Source organism: Nicotiana tabacum, chromosome 13 (genome assembly GCF_000715075.1).
Source record: "Nicotiana tabacum cultivar K326 chromosome 13, ASM71507v2, whole genome shotgun sequence".
Taxonomy (NCBI): domain Eukaryota; kingdom Viridiplantae; phylum Streptophyta; class Magnoliopsida; order Solanales; family Solanaceae; genus Nicotiana; species Nicotiana tabacum.
Window position 1 is genome coordinate 930,530 of NC_134092.1, and position 21,717 is coordinate 952,246.

At 36.0% G+C, this 21,717-nt stretch overlaps 4 protein-coding genes and 1 non-coding gene across 7 annotated transcripts; 2 read left to right on the plus strand and 3 right to left on the minus strand.

The window, feature by feature from the left end:
- Nucleotides 1-3,248: 3,248 nt before the first annotated feature.
- On the minus strand, nucleotides 3,249-6,912 carry LOC107781955 (uncharacterized). Of its 2 annotated transcripts, none has more exons than XM_016602780.2 (2): nucleotides 6,530-6,912; nucleotides 3,249-3,782 (listed from the first exon to the last, which is right to left on the minus strand). In XM_016602780.2, the coding sequence occupies exons 1-2, from the start codon at nucleotides 6,807-6,809 to the stop codon at nucleotides 3,574-3,576; spliced, it is 489 nt and encodes a 162-aa protein (XP_016458266.1). In that variant the 5' UTR covers nucleotides 6,810-6,912; the 3' UTR covers nucleotides 3,249-3,573. The 2 variants fall into 2 exon arrangements, with proteins under 2 accessions (XP_016458266.1, XP_016458259.1); XM_016602773.2 differs by having other exon boundaries at nucleotides 3,249-3,791; nucleotides 6,530-6,911.
- A 437-nt stretch (nucleotides 6,913-7,349) lies between these two features.
- On the plus strand, nucleotides 7,350-7,423 carry TRNAV-CAC (transfer RNA valine (anticodon CAC)). The gene has a single exon. It is a non-coding gene; the product is annotated as a tRNA-Val (tRNA).
- A 685-nt stretch (nucleotides 7,424-8,108) lies between these two features.
- On the minus strand, nucleotides 8,109-11,783 carry LOC107781945 (voltage-dependent chloride channel 1, chloroplastic). The gene is made up of 4 exons (XM_075227662.1): nucleotides 10,938-11,783; nucleotides 9,623-9,790; nucleotides 9,183-9,389; nucleotides 8,109-8,505 (listed from the first exon to the last, which is right to left on the minus strand). The coding sequence occupies exons 1-4, from the start codon at nucleotides 11,637-11,639 to the stop codon at nucleotides 8,329-8,331; spliced, it is 1,254 nt and encodes a 417-aa protein (XP_075083763.1). The 5' UTR covers nucleotides 11,640-11,783; the 3' UTR covers nucleotides 8,109-8,328.
- Nucleotides 11,784-13,440: 1,657 nt separating this feature from the next.
- Nucleotides 13,441-18,562, plus strand: LOC107781935 (uncharacterized). Its single transcript, XM_016602756.2, has 3 exons — nucleotides 13,441-13,669; nucleotides 16,643-16,697; nucleotides 18,066-18,562. The coding sequence occupies exons 1-3, from the start codon at nucleotides 13,511-13,513 to the stop codon at nucleotides 18,410-18,412; spliced, it is 561 nt and encodes a 186-aa protein (XP_016458242.1). The 5' UTR covers nucleotides 13,441-13,510; the 3' UTR covers nucleotides 18,413-18,562.
- Nucleotides 18,563-18,694: 132 nt separating this feature from the next.
- Nucleotides 18,695-21,696, minus strand: LOC107781918 (LIM domain-containing protein PLIM2c-like). Of its 2 annotated transcripts, none has more exons than XM_016602741.2 (5): nucleotides 21,176-21,696; nucleotides 20,807-20,909; nucleotides 20,677-20,705; nucleotides 19,958-20,047; nucleotides 18,695-19,226 (listed from the first exon to the last, which is right to left on the minus strand). In XM_016602741.2, exons 1-5 carry the CDS (start codon nucleotides 21,308-21,310, stop codon nucleotides 18,927-18,929), a joined length of 657 nt encoding a protein of 218 aa, XP_016458227.2. In that variant the 5' UTR covers nucleotides 21,311-21,696; the 3' UTR covers nucleotides 18,695-18,926. The 2 variants fall into 2 exon arrangements, with proteins under 2 accessions (XP_016458227.2, XP_016458234.2); XM_016602748.2 differs by having other exon boundaries at nucleotides 20,677-20,702; nucleotides 21,176-21,693.
- Between the last annotated feature and the right edge of the window lie 21 nt (nucleotides 21,697-21,717).

Below are 21,717 nucleotides of genomic sequence, written 5' to 3' on the forward strand. Positions count from 1 at the left end.
ACTCACGGCTCATATTTCATTTCTCGGGAAATGGCAAGTCATCGGGAGGGATCAAGTCCGAGGTTTTGATTCGAACAAAACGGCCCATCCAACCTCGATCCCGAGTCTCGTCTATGCTCGAGAATGGCGCTTTGGTTGCTCGACGAGCAAGCTTGATCAACCCTCCTCGATAAAGTCAGGGACTGTAAAGGCGCATAAGATGATCGAGGGTGAAGATACGCCCGTCGACCTTGCTCGAGAAATATCGAAGAAGAATCACTATGCTCCAAAAGGAAGGGTGGATTTGACCGAGGGTCACATCGTACCTCTTACAAAAAGCAACGATGACAGGGTCTAGAGGTCCCAACGTGAAAGGATAAATGCAAACACTTAAGAACCCTTCGACATGGGTAGTAATTGATTCATCAGGCGATGGGATTACTACGAGTTTATTATCCCAATTGCATTCTTGTATGACTTTATCGAGAAATTTTTCGGTAATTGAACATTGGTACCTCGACATCGGCTCACACTGACCCGATATCGGAGAAGGCTTTTCAATTTTAAAATCACCTACAGTCGAACACCCTACCGGAACGAATTCCTCAGGGGCGGGGATCTTCCACATCCTCGCCACCAGCAAGTCGAGATGAAGAAGCGGTCTCTTTTTACGGAACAGTTTTAGACGTTTTTGCCATTTAAAATTTCGTGAACAAAGAACGGGAGTATTTGGTGTTTTAAGAAAGAATTTGCAGTAAAACTCACAGATTTGCAGGTAGAAAACTCAGAAAAGACGAAAAGGAACTTAGAAAATTTGGAGGATTGAAAACGTAAAAGTGATGAATGGTGGAAGGAAATGCTATTTATAGATTGAAGCAATGCCGGTTCAATATTAGCGGCGGTCGACCACCGTCTGACACATATTAAATGCCTCGGTAAAATCGAGCCGATGGGACAGCTATCACATACGTCATGGTCGGGATCGATATAAACGTCAGCATATATCTGATCGAGCTGTTGGGAAATCATATCGTTTCTCGCCACATCCTTTTTCCAGAAACGAGGGGACTATCTGTGTACGGTCAAAACCGATTGACTCAGTCGTACGGACTGGTCGAGACGATGATGTTTCGATCAAAGGGTATTTGCATGACAAGCTCGGTCGAGGTCCGAAGTAAGGGCGTCGAGCTTCGAGCTATAAGACCGATCAATGACAAGTTCGGTATCATTATCGAGCTCATATCCAAATCGAACTACGAGGCAGGCAGAGATTATCGAAGATGCCTAGACCGACCAACACTCATTCCGAATATCGAGACCCCAAGTCAGAATCGAGCTCGAACCAAGACTGGGGGCTCGATCTAATACCGAGCTCGAGCCAGTATCGAGCTCGCAGACAAGAGCTGTTGCAACCACACTATGGGAGAGAATCTTGGCAGAAATCAAGGAAAAGACAATTCATCGTGGGACGTCCACTCTATATTTTTATTATTATAGAAAAAGTAGGATCCCTCTAATATAAAAGGGGGATGTTAACACATTTATGGGGGCGGTTGCCTGGTTGATGAACATTTCCTTTTTTCTGTTTCATATTTCATTCCATTTTGCCAAGAAGAGAGATTTTTACATTTCACTCTACAATTTGTATCAAGTTATATCACGTGTCCTTAAAACTATACATAAATTTAACTCTGTCCGATTTTCGGGTAAACACTACTATTAGTCAGATGTATGAAATATAGTAGTAATGTTTGCATCAAAATATTGGAAGATGTGTACTCTATCATGAACCTAATTAGCATTTTGGAGAAAAAGGAAAGAAGTATTTTTAAGTTTTGTGTTTATCTAATGCATGTGGTTTTAATTAGATGAAAAGTTAATGGTTGGACAAAGTTGTAATCTTTCCGTTTAAAGTTGATTTTTTTGTCACAAAAAAAGTACTACTACATACTAAATTGGGACGTGGATAAAATTATTTACTACATTCAGTTCCAAGTTATAGGACTTTCTTTTCGTTTTAAGACTTTCAAGAAGTGTTCGACAAACGTTTAAGAGAAAACTGTCCCGTGGAACTTCAAAATTTTAATAGCCTATGTTTTTTTTTATTGACACGAAATGATCCTCCGGTTCAAACACATTATATCTAATAGCCCGAAATATCTATTTTGTATATTGTTTGTATTGTGACAGCCTATTTAATATATTTTTTATATAGTGACAGTCTATTTTGTATATTTTTTGTATAGTGACAGTCTATGTATATAAATTGTGTTTTAACTTAGTCTATTATATATATATATATATATATATATATATATATATATATATATATTGCTTTTTAAATTTTTAATTTTTTATCTCATGCATAATCTTCACTATACAATATATATATATATATATATATATATATATATATATATATATATATATATATGTATATGTGAAGATTATGCATGAGATAAAAAATTAAAAATTTAAAAAGCAAAATACTTCAAAAATAATACTAAAATCTATTTTTGGAAGTTGGAAGGACGAAGGCAGCAACTGCAGAAATGGACGCTACAATTCACGTTTGAATTTCCAAAATTCCAACTCCCAAAACCCACCAAACAATTCTAGTCCTCTTTCTTTTTTCTTTCCCCCTCTGACTTCGATCGAGGACCCATTTTTCTTCCCCTTTCCTCCGAAACCCTAATTTCAAACCCCCCCAAATCTCTATACATATATCAATTCAATTCAATCCACACACATATAGATACATAGAGCCAGGTTGAAAGAGAAAGGAAGGAAAATAGAGAGAGAGAGAGAGAAGGGTTGATGGCGGCGACTATAGAAGGACAAGATAGGGTTCTTGCTGCAACTCAATATTGTGTTTCCATGATAGTTGGGTTTGTCAATTTCAGTGGCTAGCCGCTAGAATTAGTTTTGGACTATAAAATGTATATTATAATTTATAGCTATCAATTGTTATTAGCTTTTTCCGGATGGCTAGAAGTGACAATAGCTCAACGTTTAACTTGTAATATTGTTGTATACAATATTCACAACTTTTTAAGAGTTTAAATTCATTTAACTATTGTCGTAACAAGTAAACTTGCTTTGTACTAATATTCAGGGTGCAGATTTCGATAATCATCTACACTGTAACTTCATGAATAAATAGTACTATTTAGCTGTCCTAAATAATTTCTGAATTAATTCAGTAATGTCAATGTTTTGCACAGTTTGGAGTTCAAAGCTTTTGCTCAGCACATGCCCAACAGCAACAATAACTGAAATTCTATCCGAGGATACAGAATAAGGTTTGTACAATGTAGCACCACAAGAATCATAACCTCTAACTAAATGGATTACTCTACATGTTTTCATCTCATCATCATAACCTAACCCTAACACTACTAAGAAATTCCTATCATACAAACTAACTAATGATTCAATTAAGTACAGAAAGAAAGTGTTCCCCGACTATGTTAGATCTATGTCAATGAATACTTCTCTGGAAGACATTTCACGAGTTCTGCAGCAGGCAAAGCTGTTAAATATACTAGTAATAAACGGAACGTTCTATACCATACCAAGCATATCCAGCAGGGCTTATCCGCTAGTTCTTTTCCTTTTAAAGGCAGGATGAATGGTTTTTTTGTTCGGCTGTAGTTTGTCAATCCTTGCCATACATTCCTTCCTCCTGTTCAATACAACAGGTAAGGCGGATCCAATACTTGATATCTTCTGTTTAAGGAGCTGCACTTTCTCAGCTTGTTTCTGTACCTCTTCAGCTAAGGGGGCACCACGTTGACTAGGCCCTGCAACGGCTGTGACAGCGATCAGGATATTAATTACAAAGAAAACGATTCTGTAAATTCACAAGTTTACTGAAGTATCAACACAAGGACATCGATCTTTGCATGTATGGAGTTAAAACTCTACAGGCATTTTTTAAGGTTCCCACTAATGACAAAGTTAAAACCTTACAAAGGAAATTGTATTAAGTGCACTTAGCTCCTAATGACGCGTCTCTTGCAGAAATACAGGATAAGGCTGCGTACAATAGACACTTGTGGTCCGTCCCTTTCACGGACCTCGCGCATGGCGGGAGCTTAGTGCACCGGGATGCCCTATAGCTCCTAATGACGCTGTGAGTATGTCTCTGGCCTTGTAGCTCTCAAGCAAAAGTAAGCAATCGTTCTTTTTAAAGGTAAAGCAAAAGTAAGTACTCATATTGAACTGAAAGAAGATTGTGTGATTCCTTTTTCCTTTTATTACAGTAGAGATCCCACATTGAAATAGTCAACAATTGTTCAACGGTTAAAAGGTTACATATATACAATCTCGGGCTTACACTTTCCAGGGAATCACGACAAAAGCTTATTAGGTATCTATCCTAGTAGGTGGAACCAGATAATTATCTTGTTGATTTTGCGCTTCCTAATGTTCTTCATATAATACATGAGCTTATTTTTCTTAAGGTCTGTGTTTTGCGCTTCCTAATGTTCTTCGTATAATACATGAGCTTATTGTTCTTAAGGTCTGTGTGATCTTTTACCACTACCCCTATAATACTGTTTCAGAATTTTATCGTCCAACTTAAAACAGTTAACCAGGAAATCTTCCAGATCAGAAGTACCTCTAGTTTTTAAAACTGGGAGAACTTCACTCTGCCAAAAGTTGACAATCAAAAGAGACAAATATCTAGGGATGGTTCATTATTTCTAAAGGTACTGGTCCAAAATAATTGAAAAGGAGAAAGGGTTTATCAAAAAGGACAATCAGGGCACACCATACAAAAAGGAGGAAAAGCACATCAGGAAATGCAACCCTGTTCTGAAAAAATTACAGACAGTTAAAAAAACTACTTCCACTATTATCAAGAGGTACTAAAATAATAAAACAGCACGTACTCCTGCTAAGATAATGCGAAGACCATTTATTTAGTAACAAACCCTTCAACATTTATGAAAAGGGAAAAAACGAAGAGGAAAACTAGTCACTCAACAAAGGATTGTTGCAAAGGAGCCTTATCTCCAGATAGTTTTGCACCCACCTGCATTATGATGGAACCTGGTCATAAACCATATTACAAACTTCATAATTTTTTTTTAAAAATTATTATGTTTAAACTTCCCTTTCATCCTTAGCTTATATTGTTGGGGGCGGCGGGAGAAGTAGTTGTTTTTACTAATCTCTTTTTATAATCATTTTATGTGCAGCGTTTGTTAGTGTGACATGGTTTTATGTTTGCACAAAATTTCAATTAAGATGGCAATACTCTTTTTTTTTTCAATCATCGTGAACTCCAGAATGTGAGAATAATGGAAAATTCATGTTCAGATAATAGCTTAACTCGATAGGTCAAGCTAAACCACAAACTATCCTTCAGTACACGACAATAGGTACATGGCTTAAGCTGCTTAACTAGTTTGGTGGCCTCAATATATCAAGCTAGAACCACACACTAACCTTCTATACAATAACATAGGTGACATGAATAACTAGTTTGGGTGCTTCAGGCCTGCATCCTACAGCAGAATACTAGATTCGACATAAGAAAGCAAGAATGAGCTCTCACTTCAATGGAGAAGCCTATGACACCACAGTAGTTCACAGCACTGCAAGTTCACCGATGTGTTAACCAACTAATAGAAGGTCTAAGTGAAAAGAGAAAGAAGTTCCAAGTGTTAAGATAGAAGGACTCCTTTTTACCATAATGTACGCGTTTCAAAGCATGACATGGGTCCAAGTTCAATGTCCACAATAATGATGTCGCCCCAAGTCTTCTATCTACCTATGACCTCCTCAAAGGCTCAAACTCAGTGTAGAATATTTATACAGTGTCTGGAGTCTGGACTCCCCGCTGACACCAAATTTTGACAACTTCCCTTGGATCAATAGCTCGCATAATAATAACATGACATCTAAAAAGTTTATCTATAAGAGATGGGGTTTTAGTTTATACTGAACTAGGATCGACAAATTTCTTTCTTTATAAGGTAAGGATAGACAATTTCATATTCGCAAGGAAACACTAGATCCTCTTTCAATTCATTGCACCATTCTCTACAATGTGCTTCTAAGACAGTTGGATAGTCGTGGTCTTCTTTAATTCTGAAATTACTTCATATGTAAAAAATGGAGAAAAATATCAAGGGTGTAACCCAGCAGTTGATAAGACTGCAGGAGACCAAGGTTCAAATCCTAGAACAAACAAAAAAGGCAGAAGCTGCAAGTTGGCATTTTCTCATAACTGATGCTAGAAATGGAAAATTTTGAGCAACTGTATGAGTGAAATAATGGAGTTCAGCTTTTACTTTTTTCTTTCTATTTTTTTTGGATATCACACAAAAATGTGATTCAAGAATGTTTGTTTACAAAGTGTATATCTTATTAAGAGAAATAACGGGTCATACAAGGAATTAACTCTGATAATTTTTAACTATTGCACTCTATACGTCATTTCATTACAACACTAAATAATTTGCCGTTTAATAACACTGCGAATCTAAAAAAATAAAATATGCCAATGGATTAGAAAAAGAGAACCCTAGAAACATACCGGAGGTGAGTGGGTCACTGGAGCAGCCAGGTTGAGATTCGGATCTCGCATAAGAAACGGGTCTTTGAGCAACAAGAAGGGAAGCGAGAGTAGTTTTAAGCTGATGCGGAAGTGTGGTTCTGAGCTCCAAAATTCTCTCAGCGGTTTGGTTAATTCCTTCTTCCAGTTCCCTTACTTCTTCTTCCAGTTGCCTTTCTGCTTCGTCTACCTCCAATTCGTCATCGTTTTGGACTAGGGATTCTGCCTGATTTTGCTGCTGCTGCGCTCTGCTCGTTTCCATTACTTGCTGGAGAGAGAGGGGGAGGGAAAGAATTGAAGATAGAGAGTGAAGTGAAAATTTTGAATGTTGAAAAACAAAAAGAAAACTAGAATAGTTAGAGGTCCACTTTGTAAGCCGCAGTTTTAAGGAATAAAACGTTAAGGGGTTGTTTGGTTTTAACACACAGTTATGTTAGTTATATTGAGATTAGTTATATTGATACAAATTATGATAAAATTAATTATACTTATATTATTTCTTATTGATTATTTAGTACATTGTATTAATTTTAGTATCGCTAATTTTACTATTTTATTCTGAGATTATTATTCCATCCTACTACGACACATATACTAAATAAGGGATAAGATAATTCTAAATTTTTATCTCATAATTATTTTTGTTTATCTATCATATGAAACGACCCCAAGGGGTGTACTTCGTTCAAAATGTTTGAAATGAGGAGGAGCTGGAGATAATTAGTGAGAGCAGCCTTCATCAACCTAGAAACCCATCTGGTTTTTCTTTCCTATCATTTTTCCTTTTTTAACTAACATCAAAGTCTGGGTGGTGTAGTTGGTTATCACGCTAGTCTCACACACTAGAGGTCCCCGGTTCGAACCCGGGCTCAGACATTATCTTTTTTGCCTTCTCAGACATTTACTGGCATGCTTATATTAGTTGATTTGTTAATATTATGATTTAACTTTTTTCGTACCACACATACTTCTACCAAAGTTTCTCACATAAGCTGGGAGAGGAAGTCATGAAGTGTGGAGGATAAAACTCAAAACTGCTACAAGAATATGATACAGTTCTTGTTTATTCTACCTAGGAGCCACAAAATTATTATGTTCTTTCATCTAAAGTTCCAGGGCTGTACAACCACGATTCATATTATATCACCAAAAATATGAAAGTTGAGTTTTTCAATCTAAGTCTGAACAAGTTGACATCAAGCACATCTGCAGGGAGCATTCCTCTGGGAGGATACTTCTCACAAGATATATAGTGATCTAATTTGTACAGCCCTGGAACTTTAGATGAAAGAACATAATAATTTTGTGGCTGCTAGGTAGAATAAACAAGAATTATCATATGAGGGATGTCCTTAGGCTACTGGAAATAGTAGGAGACAGGCAGCTATTGTAACACCACAGTATTAACAGTCAAAACTACAATCTTCTCCTCGAAAAGAGAAGCGCGATGAAAATTGCTTCCTGAGTCATGTCTCTTCTACTATATTACAAAGAGTACATGTTTCTCATGAGGTTATACACAAGATGATACATGCTTTTGTATATGTGGGTGCATTCTGTAAGCCAATTTTGAAGTCATTGAATATATAAGTTGTACTTCAAGTGTTTTATTTTTTCTAGAACAAATACTTTCTACCAACTCTATATTTACACATTTGGGATAGAAATAAGTCATGTATTGGGAGCACCCTCTTTCTGTACAGTAGCTGAAGTCATGATAGAGAAAATGCTCTATACACATACTTCAGTCTTTCGTTTAAGTCGTAGTACTTTCTATCATCCTATGAGGTTGGCCAACCATTTTGGGAATGTTCACTGAAACGTCTCTTTCTTTTGGCACTTAATCTTTCTTGAATCTTCTTCTCGTTTGCCATTGCTTCTTGGATGTTGTCGCGAACAAGCTGACAGAGCTCATCAAGTGCAAGCATTGGAAATGGCTCCTCGATAAGGACACCAACCTGCAAAAATGGACATCCTAGTTTTGGTCAAATGTGAATTAACTGATATTATTTGTCATCCTCTACGCCCCTCCCTTGTCCAGAAGGTTACTAACCAAGCTGTGACCTCAGTATTGAACAGTGTCAACGCTCCAATCAAATAGAAATCTTCAACTGTATTTCTCTCCTCTTTATTTTTATTATTTAACCTTTTGCAAAACAAGGAGGAATACACATAGGCCTTGATTTTGAAAACCAAGGTTACAGTATCATGAACTCCTGGGGCCTCGGACAATTCATCGGATACTCTATGTAATAATTTAAAATGAAGATGATATCAGCTGGAATGCCCCACAAACTGAAACTTAAGATAAATAATAATATATTCGTTTCATGAGGGGAGCTAAGGGGCGGATGGGGGTTAATCCGAACACCCTTCACTATAAGATCAAATTTTCTTTTATGTACATCTTTAGATGATGAATCCCCTTGGATTCTTTGCATGTTTACTTTTTTTATTTTTTAACCCCCTTGGTGAAAATCTTGCCTCTGCCATTGTACATATTGAAGAGTACGGCAGTTCAAGCTGTGACATTTTAATACAGTCCTGCCTTCAGACAAAGTGATCTCTACTGCAGGAAGTAGTTATATCACAAAGTATTAGTTCCTCTGGTTAATTGAAGAAAGTGAAATCTGACCTCTTCAATGCAGAATAAGGAAGCAGCACTTATGAAAGTAGCTGGAACCACAATCCAATGGCAATCATCCCAAAGTATTATAGGAAGAGTAAGATGCCAAAGGACCAAGAACCTTGAAGTCAACCGAGTGTATGAAAGCGGAATAGGTATGCCCGCGAGTTGTTCACATACACCAATACCTTCATGGAAACAAGAAATCTTTGACTCCTGCACTTTTTAAAACCACAAGTCATTAGGTCTAACTCTAAAGATTATCCTGCTAGTGACGAAATCAGTGTGATTTAGCAAGTGAAGCTCCTTCTTAAAGAGATTTCTATGTAATTTACACTGGTCTTCTAATACAGAAAAAGGGAAGAAAAAAACTAAAGCTGAAATAAATAACATGTAAGATGTAACCTTTCTACTTCATAAAAGAGTACATCTTCATCAAGAAAAATTACCAGCTGAGTCAGTTTTGTTCCCTCCAAGTGTAATGACTGAAGGCACTGAGAGATGAACCCAATGATGCAACGAGGGCGATGCTTAGAACTGAGAACTACTGCTAGATCATCAGCCTCAAGTAAGTTTTTGAGATCACTTGCTATATCCGAGCCATATGTTATGTGGCACTGCATAAAAATATTGTAATCTTAGTGTTTAATACTATGCAAGATGCAAGGAGCATTATCCCTTTGCTTATCATAGAAAATATATTTTGCTTTTAGGTGCATTACAACATGTTGAATAAAACTTATCAGTTGGAAATTAACTCAAAATACCAGATGTTCCATGTTTAGAAAGTAAAATAAGGATTTAAAGCTTCTGCGATTTTAAGGTCATTTTAGTTAATATACAACAATAATACTGAGATAGATGGCCTTTTGATGCAGTTTGAGAAAGTTTCTTTTAATTATGAATGAAAATGCAGAGACAAGGTTAAATCATCAAAACAAGGAAGAATATACATAGGCCATTTGGATTTTGATAAAGCCTTAGGCCATTGAAATTTTGAATAATTCACTTAGCTCTTTTAGGCTACTTTCAGAATTCATTTGTAATTCACGGATATATTTCATATGTGAATTTCCAGTTAATAAGACATTCTCAACTATCTGATCATTGCATTAGCCAGCAGACAGCAGACTAATCCTAGTTACACTTGTATTTAGGAGTTTAACCTAAGTTTTGTTTTCTTAATTTTTTTCTATTTCGTGACAAAACTAGTTGCAGAAATACCAAAATTCTCCCTTTATCAAAATGATCTATGAATTTCTCTCCTACACAGAGTGCAGGGACACATTGTAACCCCATAGAAAGAATCAACAACAACAACTACGTCTCAGTCCCAAAACAAAGTTGGGGTCGGCAATATGAATCCTCACTTCTTTCTTTAAGCTTAACTCATATCATCATCATGCCAGAATAAAATAATATAATAATAATAATAAATAAATAAATAAATTAAAAATAAAACATAGTACTAACGTTAATAGTTCTCTAACAAATTTAAAGCATATTCCTAACTAGTAAGTATCACCTATATGGATCTCTTTCTTCCATTGTGTCCTATCTTTAGCTAAGTTTGCATTGATTCCTAGGATTTGTAGGTCTTTCGAGACAACTTCTTTCCATGTGATTTTAGGTCTACCTCGTCCACTTTTAACCCCATAGCAAGAGTCATTGAGCATAATTGAAGGCCTTATACAAAAAAAAAAAATGTGTGGTTGTATGCAAAGATTTATAGCGAGCTAAGTTGATTAACTACACCAAAAATACCTTCAAGGCAACTGGAAATGCCATGATATACTGTAAAAGTGCTGCTTTGAGAACAGCATCACTCTTATCAACACAAGCAATGACCTGCCTAGCAAAATCATTGGTTCCAGCAATCACTTTAGTCCAAGCCTTCTTCCCTGTTTCGAACCTCGAGTACGATGCCTCTGTTCTAAACACTAAGAGAAGCGCCAAAGCTGGAGCTGTCAACTGATAAGGCAGTGGACTAGCTCTCAATACAGGGAATAACTCAGGCAACCAATGCATTGAAACAGCTGAATTATAACTAGCAATGACCACTGCCACTGAGGTAAAAGCTATAACCGGAGGAACCAACGATAGAATCACACGCGAATTCAAGCTCGAAAACAAGTGCCTAACATGCCTTAAAGAACTCCTATGTTGCATCCAACTTTCATGTGTGTATAAAGATCTCTTCTTTTTCATACCCCCTTCTTGAATTCTGTCAGCCCAATCAGGTATTATACGAAGAATTGAGATAAGGGCAGAAGTCGGATTTTGATTCTGTGGAGTTTGTTGAGGGCAACAACGGACTTTGAAAGTACTGAACCTGAGCTTCTTGAAGTTAAGTTTGGAAGGGAATGATTGTTGTTGTAATTTTGAAGGTGTTTTGAGGGTAAAATGGGAAGAAAAAGATGCATTGGTTGGAGATTGAATGCTGAAAAGGGTTCTTGAATTTGTCATTGATGATGGGAATTAGGGTTTAGGGTTTGGAAATGGGAGAGGAAGGTGACAACATGGGAGTGTACAAAGAGTGAAGTGAAGAGTTCTGTTAAGGATACTGGATTAGGTAGTTGGTATTTGGTAACGGTTAATTTGTGAATCTCATTTTTTCACTTGTTCCAAGATTATGAATTAAAAAAATGAAAAAAATGGAATTGTTGGTGTCACAGCAAGGTGAGTCAATGTCTATGGCCCATTTTTAGCTTGCACAATTGATTTGGTATTTGACTGGATTGAACTAGTCGTCAAATATAAGGGTGTGCATAACTTTGGTATATAAAAATCCTGGTGATTTGCGTGCTTTGGAGTTACGTTTAAGGGTCGTTTAGTTTCTTATTAACTGTTTGGTACTCTTGTAATGCAGGTAGTTTAGCGTATAAGTTATCCCAGGATTAACTAATATTCTAAATTAAATGTGGGATAAAGTTAATTCCAAACTTTATTCCGATATTAACTAATAACCCAAACCAAACGTAGTATAACATTAATCCCAAATTTTATCCCAGGATTATTATCCTTATCCCATGTACCAAACACCCTATTAATCCTGATATTGTGCTTTATCCTGGGATAACTTATGTTAAGATTATTATTCCACCATCTGGCAGGTATAATTATCTTGGTACTATTTTTAATCATGTGATAACTTATCCAAGATTAGTAATCACACAAGGGATAAGAGGGTACTAAATTTTTATCCCACGATTATTTTCCTTATTCATCATACCAAGGACCCTTGTCATTTAGTTGGGAAACAAGTTATCCCATGATTAATATCTCGGGATTACTATTCCACTATCTGACAGGTATAAGTTATCTTGGTACTATTTTTAATCATGTGATAACTTATCCAGGATTAGTAACCACACAAGGGGTAAGGGTACTAAATTTTTATACTGAGATTATTTTCCTTATTCATCATACCAAGGACCCATGTCGTTTGGTTGGGAAACAAGTTATCCCATGATTAGTATCCCGGGATTCGTTATACTCTCATAGGGATTAAAAAATACTACAATCACGGGATAACTAATCTCGGGATTAATTATACCATATTTTGTCCCACCCAACCATGAAATAAACTTATCTCAAATTTAATGTTGGGATTAATTATCCTTTATCCCTCGTACCAAACGAGTAGAGTTCAAAGTATACACTGTTATATTTTTTGTTATGTATTCTCAAATTAGTGATTTTGTTTTTTAATTCCACCATCCACATGATCCTTAAATACTGAAAAAATTACAATTCTTCATCCAAACTAAATAAAGCGGAGTTATTGGATCGAATAAATCTAAATTGAGAAAAAAAAATCGAACCATAACAAAATTTAAGTAGGTTTGGTATTGATATGGATAAGAAATTGGGATACCAAAATACCGAAGTGAAATGTTTCAAAATCATATCAAATGGACCGATAAACAAATTGGTCCTTGAAGTGATCTTTAGGTCGTTTGAATTGGTCCTCAATTTAGTTAAACTGACAATTCTACTAACTCATTTCAAGTTTTGATATTAACACCTGTAATTTGACATAATAAAATTGATTTTATCAATAAGAGCAACACCTTTTACTAAAATAATAGAAAACGAAAAGAGAAAAGGAAAACCAAAGTAGACTTATCCAATATTTTTTCTTTATTTATGTTAGAGATTTGAAATAATTTTTCTTAATTATCTAGCTATAGATTTGATAAAAAAATCTAATAATAAAAAAGTAGTGGTACTATAGGATCACATTGTACTTATAGCATAGTTTGGGACCTCAGTGACATTTGCTATAAGTAGAAAGACCTCCACTCTCAGCACAGCGTAGAAGGGAAAGGGAATCCATGGAAGACCCTAAAACTGCAGCACCCCCAACTCAGAATTCTTCTTCTCAGCAACCTATGAACAGTAGAAAGAGGCCACTTGACACCTCCAAATTGCACAACACCCCTTATTACAAGATGAGACACATTGTTAAAGATCTCAGACCCCATGTTATTGAGGTACTAATCTCTAAATAAATTGACTTTTTTTGGACTGTTGTTGTTTTTATTTCCTGTGGGCGTCCTTCAATTTTTTGGTTTTTGCTCAGTAGATTTGTTTGGAAGTACTTCCAAATGGGAACTTTTTCTGTTGTTGCATAAATTGACTTGTTTTGGACTCTTTTTGTTATTATTTCGTGTGGGTGTCCTTCAATTTGCGGTTTTTCCCATTAGATTTCTTTGGAAGTTGAATTTAGTAGGAGTATATATTTTTGCTCTATAAAAATGTGATTTTTTTTTTTTTGCCTAACTTTGACTTCTTTTGGATTCTTCTTGTTGTTATTGCTTGTGTGTGTCCTTCATTTTGTTGTTTTTCCTATTAGATTTCTTAGAAAACTGAATTTAGTAGGAGTATAATTTTTGGCTGTGAAAATCCGTTCTTGATATTATAAAAAATTAAAAAATTTAAAAAATGTCACATTTTCTATTCTTTCTCCAGTTTAAGAGGTATTCTAGCTCCTGTGGTGGTAAACATTTGACATTTATCATAATAAGAAAATTTGTGAATAACTTGGCTTTGTTTGGACTACTCTTGTTAAAGGTCCACATTTCCTGCTCAATGTTGGAGTATAATTTTCTCTTTTGATTTCTTTTCTCCATTTTTAGAGGTTTTCTAGCGCCTAAGGTGGTAAAAATCTGACATTTATCATACTAGGGCTTTTGGGTTTTATGAACATTTTAGTGCAATTTCCATGTATTCGCTAGTCGTTGAAAGAAACTATTGTAGCAGCAGTAATAACTTTTTTTTTCTGTGCAATCTGATTTACTAGTATTAGTTATACTATATAAGTTGGTAAGTTGGGAATATGTTTCCTGGGTGATGAAGTAGGTTCAGAAAATCATAGAATTCTGTATGGTTTAGAGCAGGTTAGGTGTTTCAGTGAAATATAATTCACTGTACTAGCGTAAGGAGATCTGCATTAAGAGAACTCTGTGAGTTTGTACAAATGCAGTAGAAGTGTCATTTTTTCTTAACCTGACTAGTACTTGAGAAGCCACATCGCCGTCTCTGTAAATAGAATTTCCTTTTAGAAATAAGTGAAGAACTTGGCATATTTTAGCTAACTGTTTCGCCTTTTCTCTGTCTGTGTCAGCTATGACCTTCTCTGTTAAATGTTCTATGAAAAAAACTTGGCTGCTTTATTTTGAACCTGGTGGTGCTTACGTGTCCAAGATCAAACCATTCAGCGGTAATAGAAACTTAAGGGTGTTTTGTAGAAAGATGCTTTTCAATTTTATACGGACGAAATACAAGTGTGCAGATACCATTTTTTCATAAGCATGTACAGAAACAATTTTTCTTCTCATTTTATTGAAAACCTTTCAATAACAAGAGCTCTTTAGTAAAAAATCCCAAAAGTTTTGTAGAAAAGGGTTATTTCTGGAAAGAGCATAGTTTTATGTTTCGGAAGTCGCTTTCATTCGCATCCAATCCCTGGTGCTCCTCTACCTCTCCCTAGCCTCACCCTCCTCCATGATGCATACCCTCTGGCCGTCTTCTTTTTCCTTTTCAGACTTGTATAGGAGACATTTTGTTTCACACTGAATGCTCTTCATTTTTCCTTTCATTCTGAATTTTTCTTACGTCTGAGTACTGATAGTAAGGAACAAGCACAAAAACTCTTTGTTTCTAAACCAATAATGAAAGGATTTCTATCTTGCTAAATGAACTGGCTTCTTCTGCATATTTTTCCTTGTGTATGCTCCCTGGAAGCATCTAAAACAAACAAAGTTGGTGAGATTTAAAGAGGTTAGAAACTACATAAAGAGTGACAAGGCAAGAATTGCCATTATTCTCCTTGCGACTGTAAGTCTCTGCTATTTCTGTTTGTTTATTAGGGGTATAGGTTAGGTAGGTGTTTATATAAAAAGGGCAGCCCGGTGCAAGAAGCCATGAAGCATCCCGCATTCACGCAGGGTCCGTGGAAGGACTGCACTCTAAGTGGATGTGATGTAGGAAACCTATCAGGACGCAAGAGTTAGTCGATTCCGCGGATCAAACCCGTGACTTATACGTCATTTGGAGATATATTTACCGTTCCTTTAAGGCTCCCCTTCTAGGTGATTATATCTGGTTTCTATTATAATCCCACTTTGGGTTCTTGAACTTTGAACAACATGTGTTCTTGAACTTTGACAAACATGGGCATGAAGTGGCTTAGTACTAAACCTAAAGCTATTAGTCTATGACTAATATTCCAAGACAAGCTGTAAAGTCGTGGTTGATACAGTAAAGCATTGTAATACAGTACATTATGTAAATAATTTTCCGCTATGACACTTTATCTGATATATGAATCCAGATAGGTTTTGTCATGTTTCCAATAGGTTCCTTGAGTATCACAATGGATTTAATCTATCTCAGTTCATTTCAAACATGTGTAAATTGTAGCTGGTGTCTATTAACTGGCACTAATGTGGTTAGACCCTGCGATTGTGCTTGAACTTATTTCAATATAAGATATAAAATCCTTTGTTCCATTAAGCTGCTTGGATGTGCCATAACAGGGAAAGTTGCTCTCCCCATGCATTGGAGCTGAATGTCTTAAAGAACTGAGGACTCACCTTTGCCTTGAGCTGATAACTGTAAATGGTTTTCATTCGCTAATTTGATGTAAGATCTTGAACCATAATAAGAGAAGTATTATGTGCAAAAAGGAATGTATATCATGTTTAATTTATTTTCTCATATGTTATTTTAGTTAGCTTGTTAAAGTTCTCTAGATTCATTTTTTTAAAATGAGACCTCAAGCAATGCAAAATGATAAGCTAAACATCTGGAGGTCTTATCTATAAGCACCAAATGACACTGGGAAGAAAGTTGTAAAAGTCCAATCCATAAAAAAAAATCTCACCTTTCTCCTATTGCCTTCATGAATGTTAACTCATTTAATTGGATGTTATAGGAGCTTACATTTGTTTGTCATCTTGAAGGTTCTCCGGACGCCGGACTTCCGGAATTGCAAGGCTGCTACTGAAATTCGTCAACGTAAGCTTTCTATCAAATTTATTCCTATCGAATTTTCATTTTGAGCAGTTGTCATGAATACATCACCATACTACTAGCAATTTAATCCACACTAGTCACGAGATTATGTACATGCTAGTGCATGCTCTTCGTTTCTGTTTTGCTGATACTAATGTAATGCATCACGTGAAAGTTCTGGAGTCAGTAAGAAATGCATGGCTGTTTACTGCATTATCTTTCTAGTTACATGGTTGTGTGCTGCTTTGTTTTCTAGTGTGTCTACTTTTAGTACATGCTGGTTGGTTGCAGCAGCATACTAGTAGTAGTGATGTACTTTTGTGGTTAAAGATCTACCTTCCAAGCCATTTCTTCCTCTGGAGCTTATGCCTTGTATATTGATTTACATAGCAGCAGTTTTCAGCTTTCATTTAGGAAATGCTTGGATCTTATGTTAGCACGAGAAACTGATCAGATTATCTCAATAAGAACTTGTATTCAGTGTGATTCACTTTCGGGGCACTTGGATGCATCATAATTGAAGACTGTAGCAGCACCCAAAACAGCTCAAGGATATATGGCAAGTAGCCATGCCAGTTGACATTCAAAGTACATCAAACTTCAATAAAGCTTGTTAGTGCTTTTGCAGTCTGGAATATTAGTATAACAAAAAGCTAGTATTTGCATATAGTCATAGCTCAAGTACTATTTATTGGAGAAACATTTTGTTGGAAGAATAGGCAGATTGCAGTGCAGTCATCTCTCTTGCTGTTAGGGAACTTCATTTTCCAAGCCTCTACCACTGCTTTCGCGGCTGCTGATCCATCATTTGTTGAACACACTATGGAAACGACTTGGTCATTGCTCAGCACATCCCATACCTAATGTGTTACAATGAAAAAAGGATATGTCAAGAGTTGTAGACACAGAGGAAAAACAGAATAAAATTGTAAGTATAGAGTTACAATGGTGTTACCCCATCGGATGCTAGAACAAGAAACTGATCATTTGGAGAAAGATGGTGATAAGAAACATCAGGCCTTGAGATGATACCATAGTTTTTGAGCATGAAATCTCCGAAAGCTCTAGACATGGCGAGTCCAGGAGTGTCTTCATTGGGCAACCACACTCTCTGTATATGTGGCTCTTTTTCTAGTGCAAGCACGCTTTATTAGCATGATTTGCACAAGACAGAGTACTCCTTTTTTAGCTATAGCAATTCAATTGCCTGAGGGCCATGGATATGGTAATTTACTGTTTAGGAACTATGTGTGTGTCCCCTCCTTTTTGTTTGGGTTGTCAAACTATGATCAAGATCTTCAGCATGACAATCAGCATGTTGTTATATTATATCAGACGTATCTTTATGTGCATTTAAATGCTGGTATGCAGAGTTAAATCTTCTGATGGATCTTTACAAGGAAATGATGACTGAAACGGTAAATCCAGAGGCGGCTAAGGATGCACCGGGAGCTCAGCCTATGTCCGTGGATATCAAGGACGGAGAAAAGCCTAGCGAGCAGCAGAAAGACATGAAGCCTCCAGAAAATGGGACATCTGCAAAAACTGAAGCGAATTCATCTCAGAAACACCAAGCTGGAGATGGTGTTGTCCAAGGCACATATGTCGTTGGAGGATCAGCATTTGGTTGGAACTTTATAACATACACCAGCGGGCAGGCCATCTATTATGGACGAACTAAAGAGTCCTTCCGATCTGCAAATGTTAAATCTGAATAAAGTTCCTTAAGTACACTTACAACACTCTATTTTTGGGATTACAATGGTTTGATGTGTGTGTACTATAATAGATTGGAATATTTGGCACTACAAAAGTTCAGGCTTCAGAGTTAGTCCTATGCGGCTGCTATAGCCTATTACAACCTGCAACCTCTCTTTCTATCTTCTTGTATGTACTGAGTATGACTGCTGGTTCGTCTGCCTAATCACCTCACCGGTACTTCTTTTAATTGATTCATTAGCCAGCAACATTCAGCAATGCTTGCAACAATACAATAAGAATAATATCTAACAAATTATTGTATTGTCAAAATGAACAACCTCTCAAACATGTTTACAAGCTGGACACCAAGAAGGGGAAAAAAATGAAAGTAAAAAAAATCAAGACAAGAATTTTAAATCACAAAATAAGAGTATTTGTCTTGGATTTAAATGAGAAAAACCTTTTCAAACTTATAAAAAACACAAATATTTTAGGTTAAAGCAATCAATAATAGTATAAAATTTTAAGTGATCAGAATTCCTCTATAATTGGTGGTTGCTCATTATCATCAGGCTCCTTGTCTTGTGGCTGCTCATCTTCTGCCTTTTCAGTAGTCTCTTGCTCATCATCTGCCTTTTCAGCACTATTTTTCTTGTTATTAGCAGCCTCGAGGACATGTTGGTAATTTCCTTTCTCCATGAAAAGTTGAGCAAAATGATGTTTGCAATAGAGGACTCCATCAAGTGCAGCATATGTTGCATGAGTTAAGGGACAACCTCCATGTGCACATTTGAAGCATGATTTGTGGAATGCCTCTCCCTCCATTGTTACCTATATGAAATCAAATCATCAACAACAACAGCCGGATAATATGTACGCAGACCTTACCCCTACCTATGAGGATAGAGAGGCTGTTTCCGAAAGATTCTCGGCTCAAGAACGTAAAAAAAAACGGAGATGAAATCAAATCATCATTAGGAGATAAGTTTATATGGGGTTTTAGAAGCTATTATTCAACACAAAATCATATTGATCTGAGTGTTTTGTATGAGAAAAGTCATTTTTAGAAAATTTCTTATTTTGAAAAAAAAAATCCTAGAAAATATTTTTCATTGTTTGGTTGGAGAGTGAAAATATTTCCAGAAAAAAGCACATATTGTATTAAAGATTGATAGGAGTAATATTATTTTGATGAAAATATTAGCAAATTGGGTATTGTTTAATGAAAATTTTGAATATTAAAGATAGACAATAAATATTGATTCAAGATGGATAATAAAATTTGGATAATATAAGCAAAATGGTTTGATAAAAGTAAATTTCCGAAAACATACTCATTTTTTCTGGAAAATAATTTTTTAGAAAATATTTTTCACTGTTTGATAAAAAAATATTGGTTAAAGCAAAATAATCCTGATGGAAAATAACTTCTGCGCTCAAAAGCGAGAAAAGTCATTTATATCCGGAGAATGTTTTATGGCATTCAAACACCAGAAAATGACTTATATTTTGAAAAATTATATTTTATGAAGCATATTTTCCGAAATATATATAATTTTTACCTTTTCGAGAGGGTAAACAGTTTTGTTGCAAGCAGCACATTTGTCTTGAGTACCAGAGAACAAGGCAGAGAGTTTGCTTGGAGCCCTTGTCTACACAAAATTTATGGCATTTAACCATTAGGATTGTTGAAGGAGACACAAAAAGAAAATATTAGAATTTGCTCCATCACATACAGGAACGAACTAAAATAATTTTCTTTAAAAAAAAAAAAAGGAAAATGAGGGGTTGGTTGGTTTGATTGGACTATATTGTAAGAGCCCAGCTCGCTAATGATATTGTTCGCTCTGGTCCTGGGCCTTCACGGGTTTAAAACGCGTCAGGGCCTAGGCCCAGAGCGGACAATATCACTAGCGAGCTGAGCTGTTACAGATGGTATCAGAGTCACTCTTGTGTCAGTCTTGCCGATGATAGGTCAGAGTTCCACTGAGTTTAGGCAAATCCCGGTTAGGCGGAGCAAACCTCAGTGCTGAGTCTAGACAAACCTCAACGAGGATGCTGAGTCCATAAGAGGGGGTGTATGTAACACCCCAGACTTTGGATAGAGTCCCACATCGGCAAAACACAAGAGGGATGTTTGTTATATAAGTTAACAAACCTTAGACTCTAAAGACGTATTTTAAACCTGTGAGGATCTAGGCCCAGAGCGAACAATATCACTGGCGGACTGGGTTGTACCAATATAATATCGTAGAAATGTGAAGTTTGAGACATAACGTACCAGCGAATTTTCCCTCTCAGGTTTGGCTGCTTATAAATTAAAAAAAATAAGGTTAAAACTGATTGGTCAATATGGATATAATGAAACCTTTGCAAATGTATCGTGAACTTTGAGAAAAAGAATATCTTACAAGCAGTCTGAAAGTTCTTGCTAAAGTTTCCAGATTCCTTAAAAAGTTGTTCGAAATGCGTCTTGCAGTAGAGGACACCATCCATTGAGGAGTAGTTGCTCATCTGTCCAAAAAGGGATATTATCACTTTTAGCCTGCGTCAGAAACTATTTATATCTGGTAGTCGAAAAAGTGTATAAAATTTATATAATTTTTGTATATAACATACATAATGTATATATATACAAAAAAATATACAAGTTTTATACATATTTCGACTATTATTTTTACCGCGGCTATACATCGGCTCTTCGTAAAACTTGCCAAATCGTGAAGTAGAGCAAAAGAAAAGGAGTAAAAAAGAAGAGAAAGGTAATTAACTAAACATACCACAAGAGTGCCTTTGCAATGGCTACATTTGAAGCAGGACTTATGAAAAGTAGCTCCATCAGCAGACAACAAATCAACAAAATAAACTGTCTTATCACAAGCTTTGCATTTATCCAATGTACCTGTGAATGCCATTTCCTTCTCCTCTATTCTTATTTCTCTTCTTTTCTTGTTCTCAATATAACTTTCTTCAATGTCAAATGGCAGAGAAAAAAACTTCAATAATCTTATCTTTCCTTCTTGGTCATTGACATTAAACAAACAAACAAACGAACGAACGAATAAATTTGTCCTGGCCGGTAATGAAGAAATATTTACAAACTTTTTTTCATTGAATTGTGCTGTTACACCGATAAAAATACGACACGTGATTGGGAGATCCACATAATAGGAGGTGAAATTGATGGAATTTAATAACCTCTAAAAAATTGTGGATATAATTCTCTTAAATTGGTGTGAAATGAGGCCCTTTTCTAACTCTTTACCACAACAAATATTCGTTTTTTTCTTCTTCGAGGTAGTTAACTTATTAGGCTGAACCG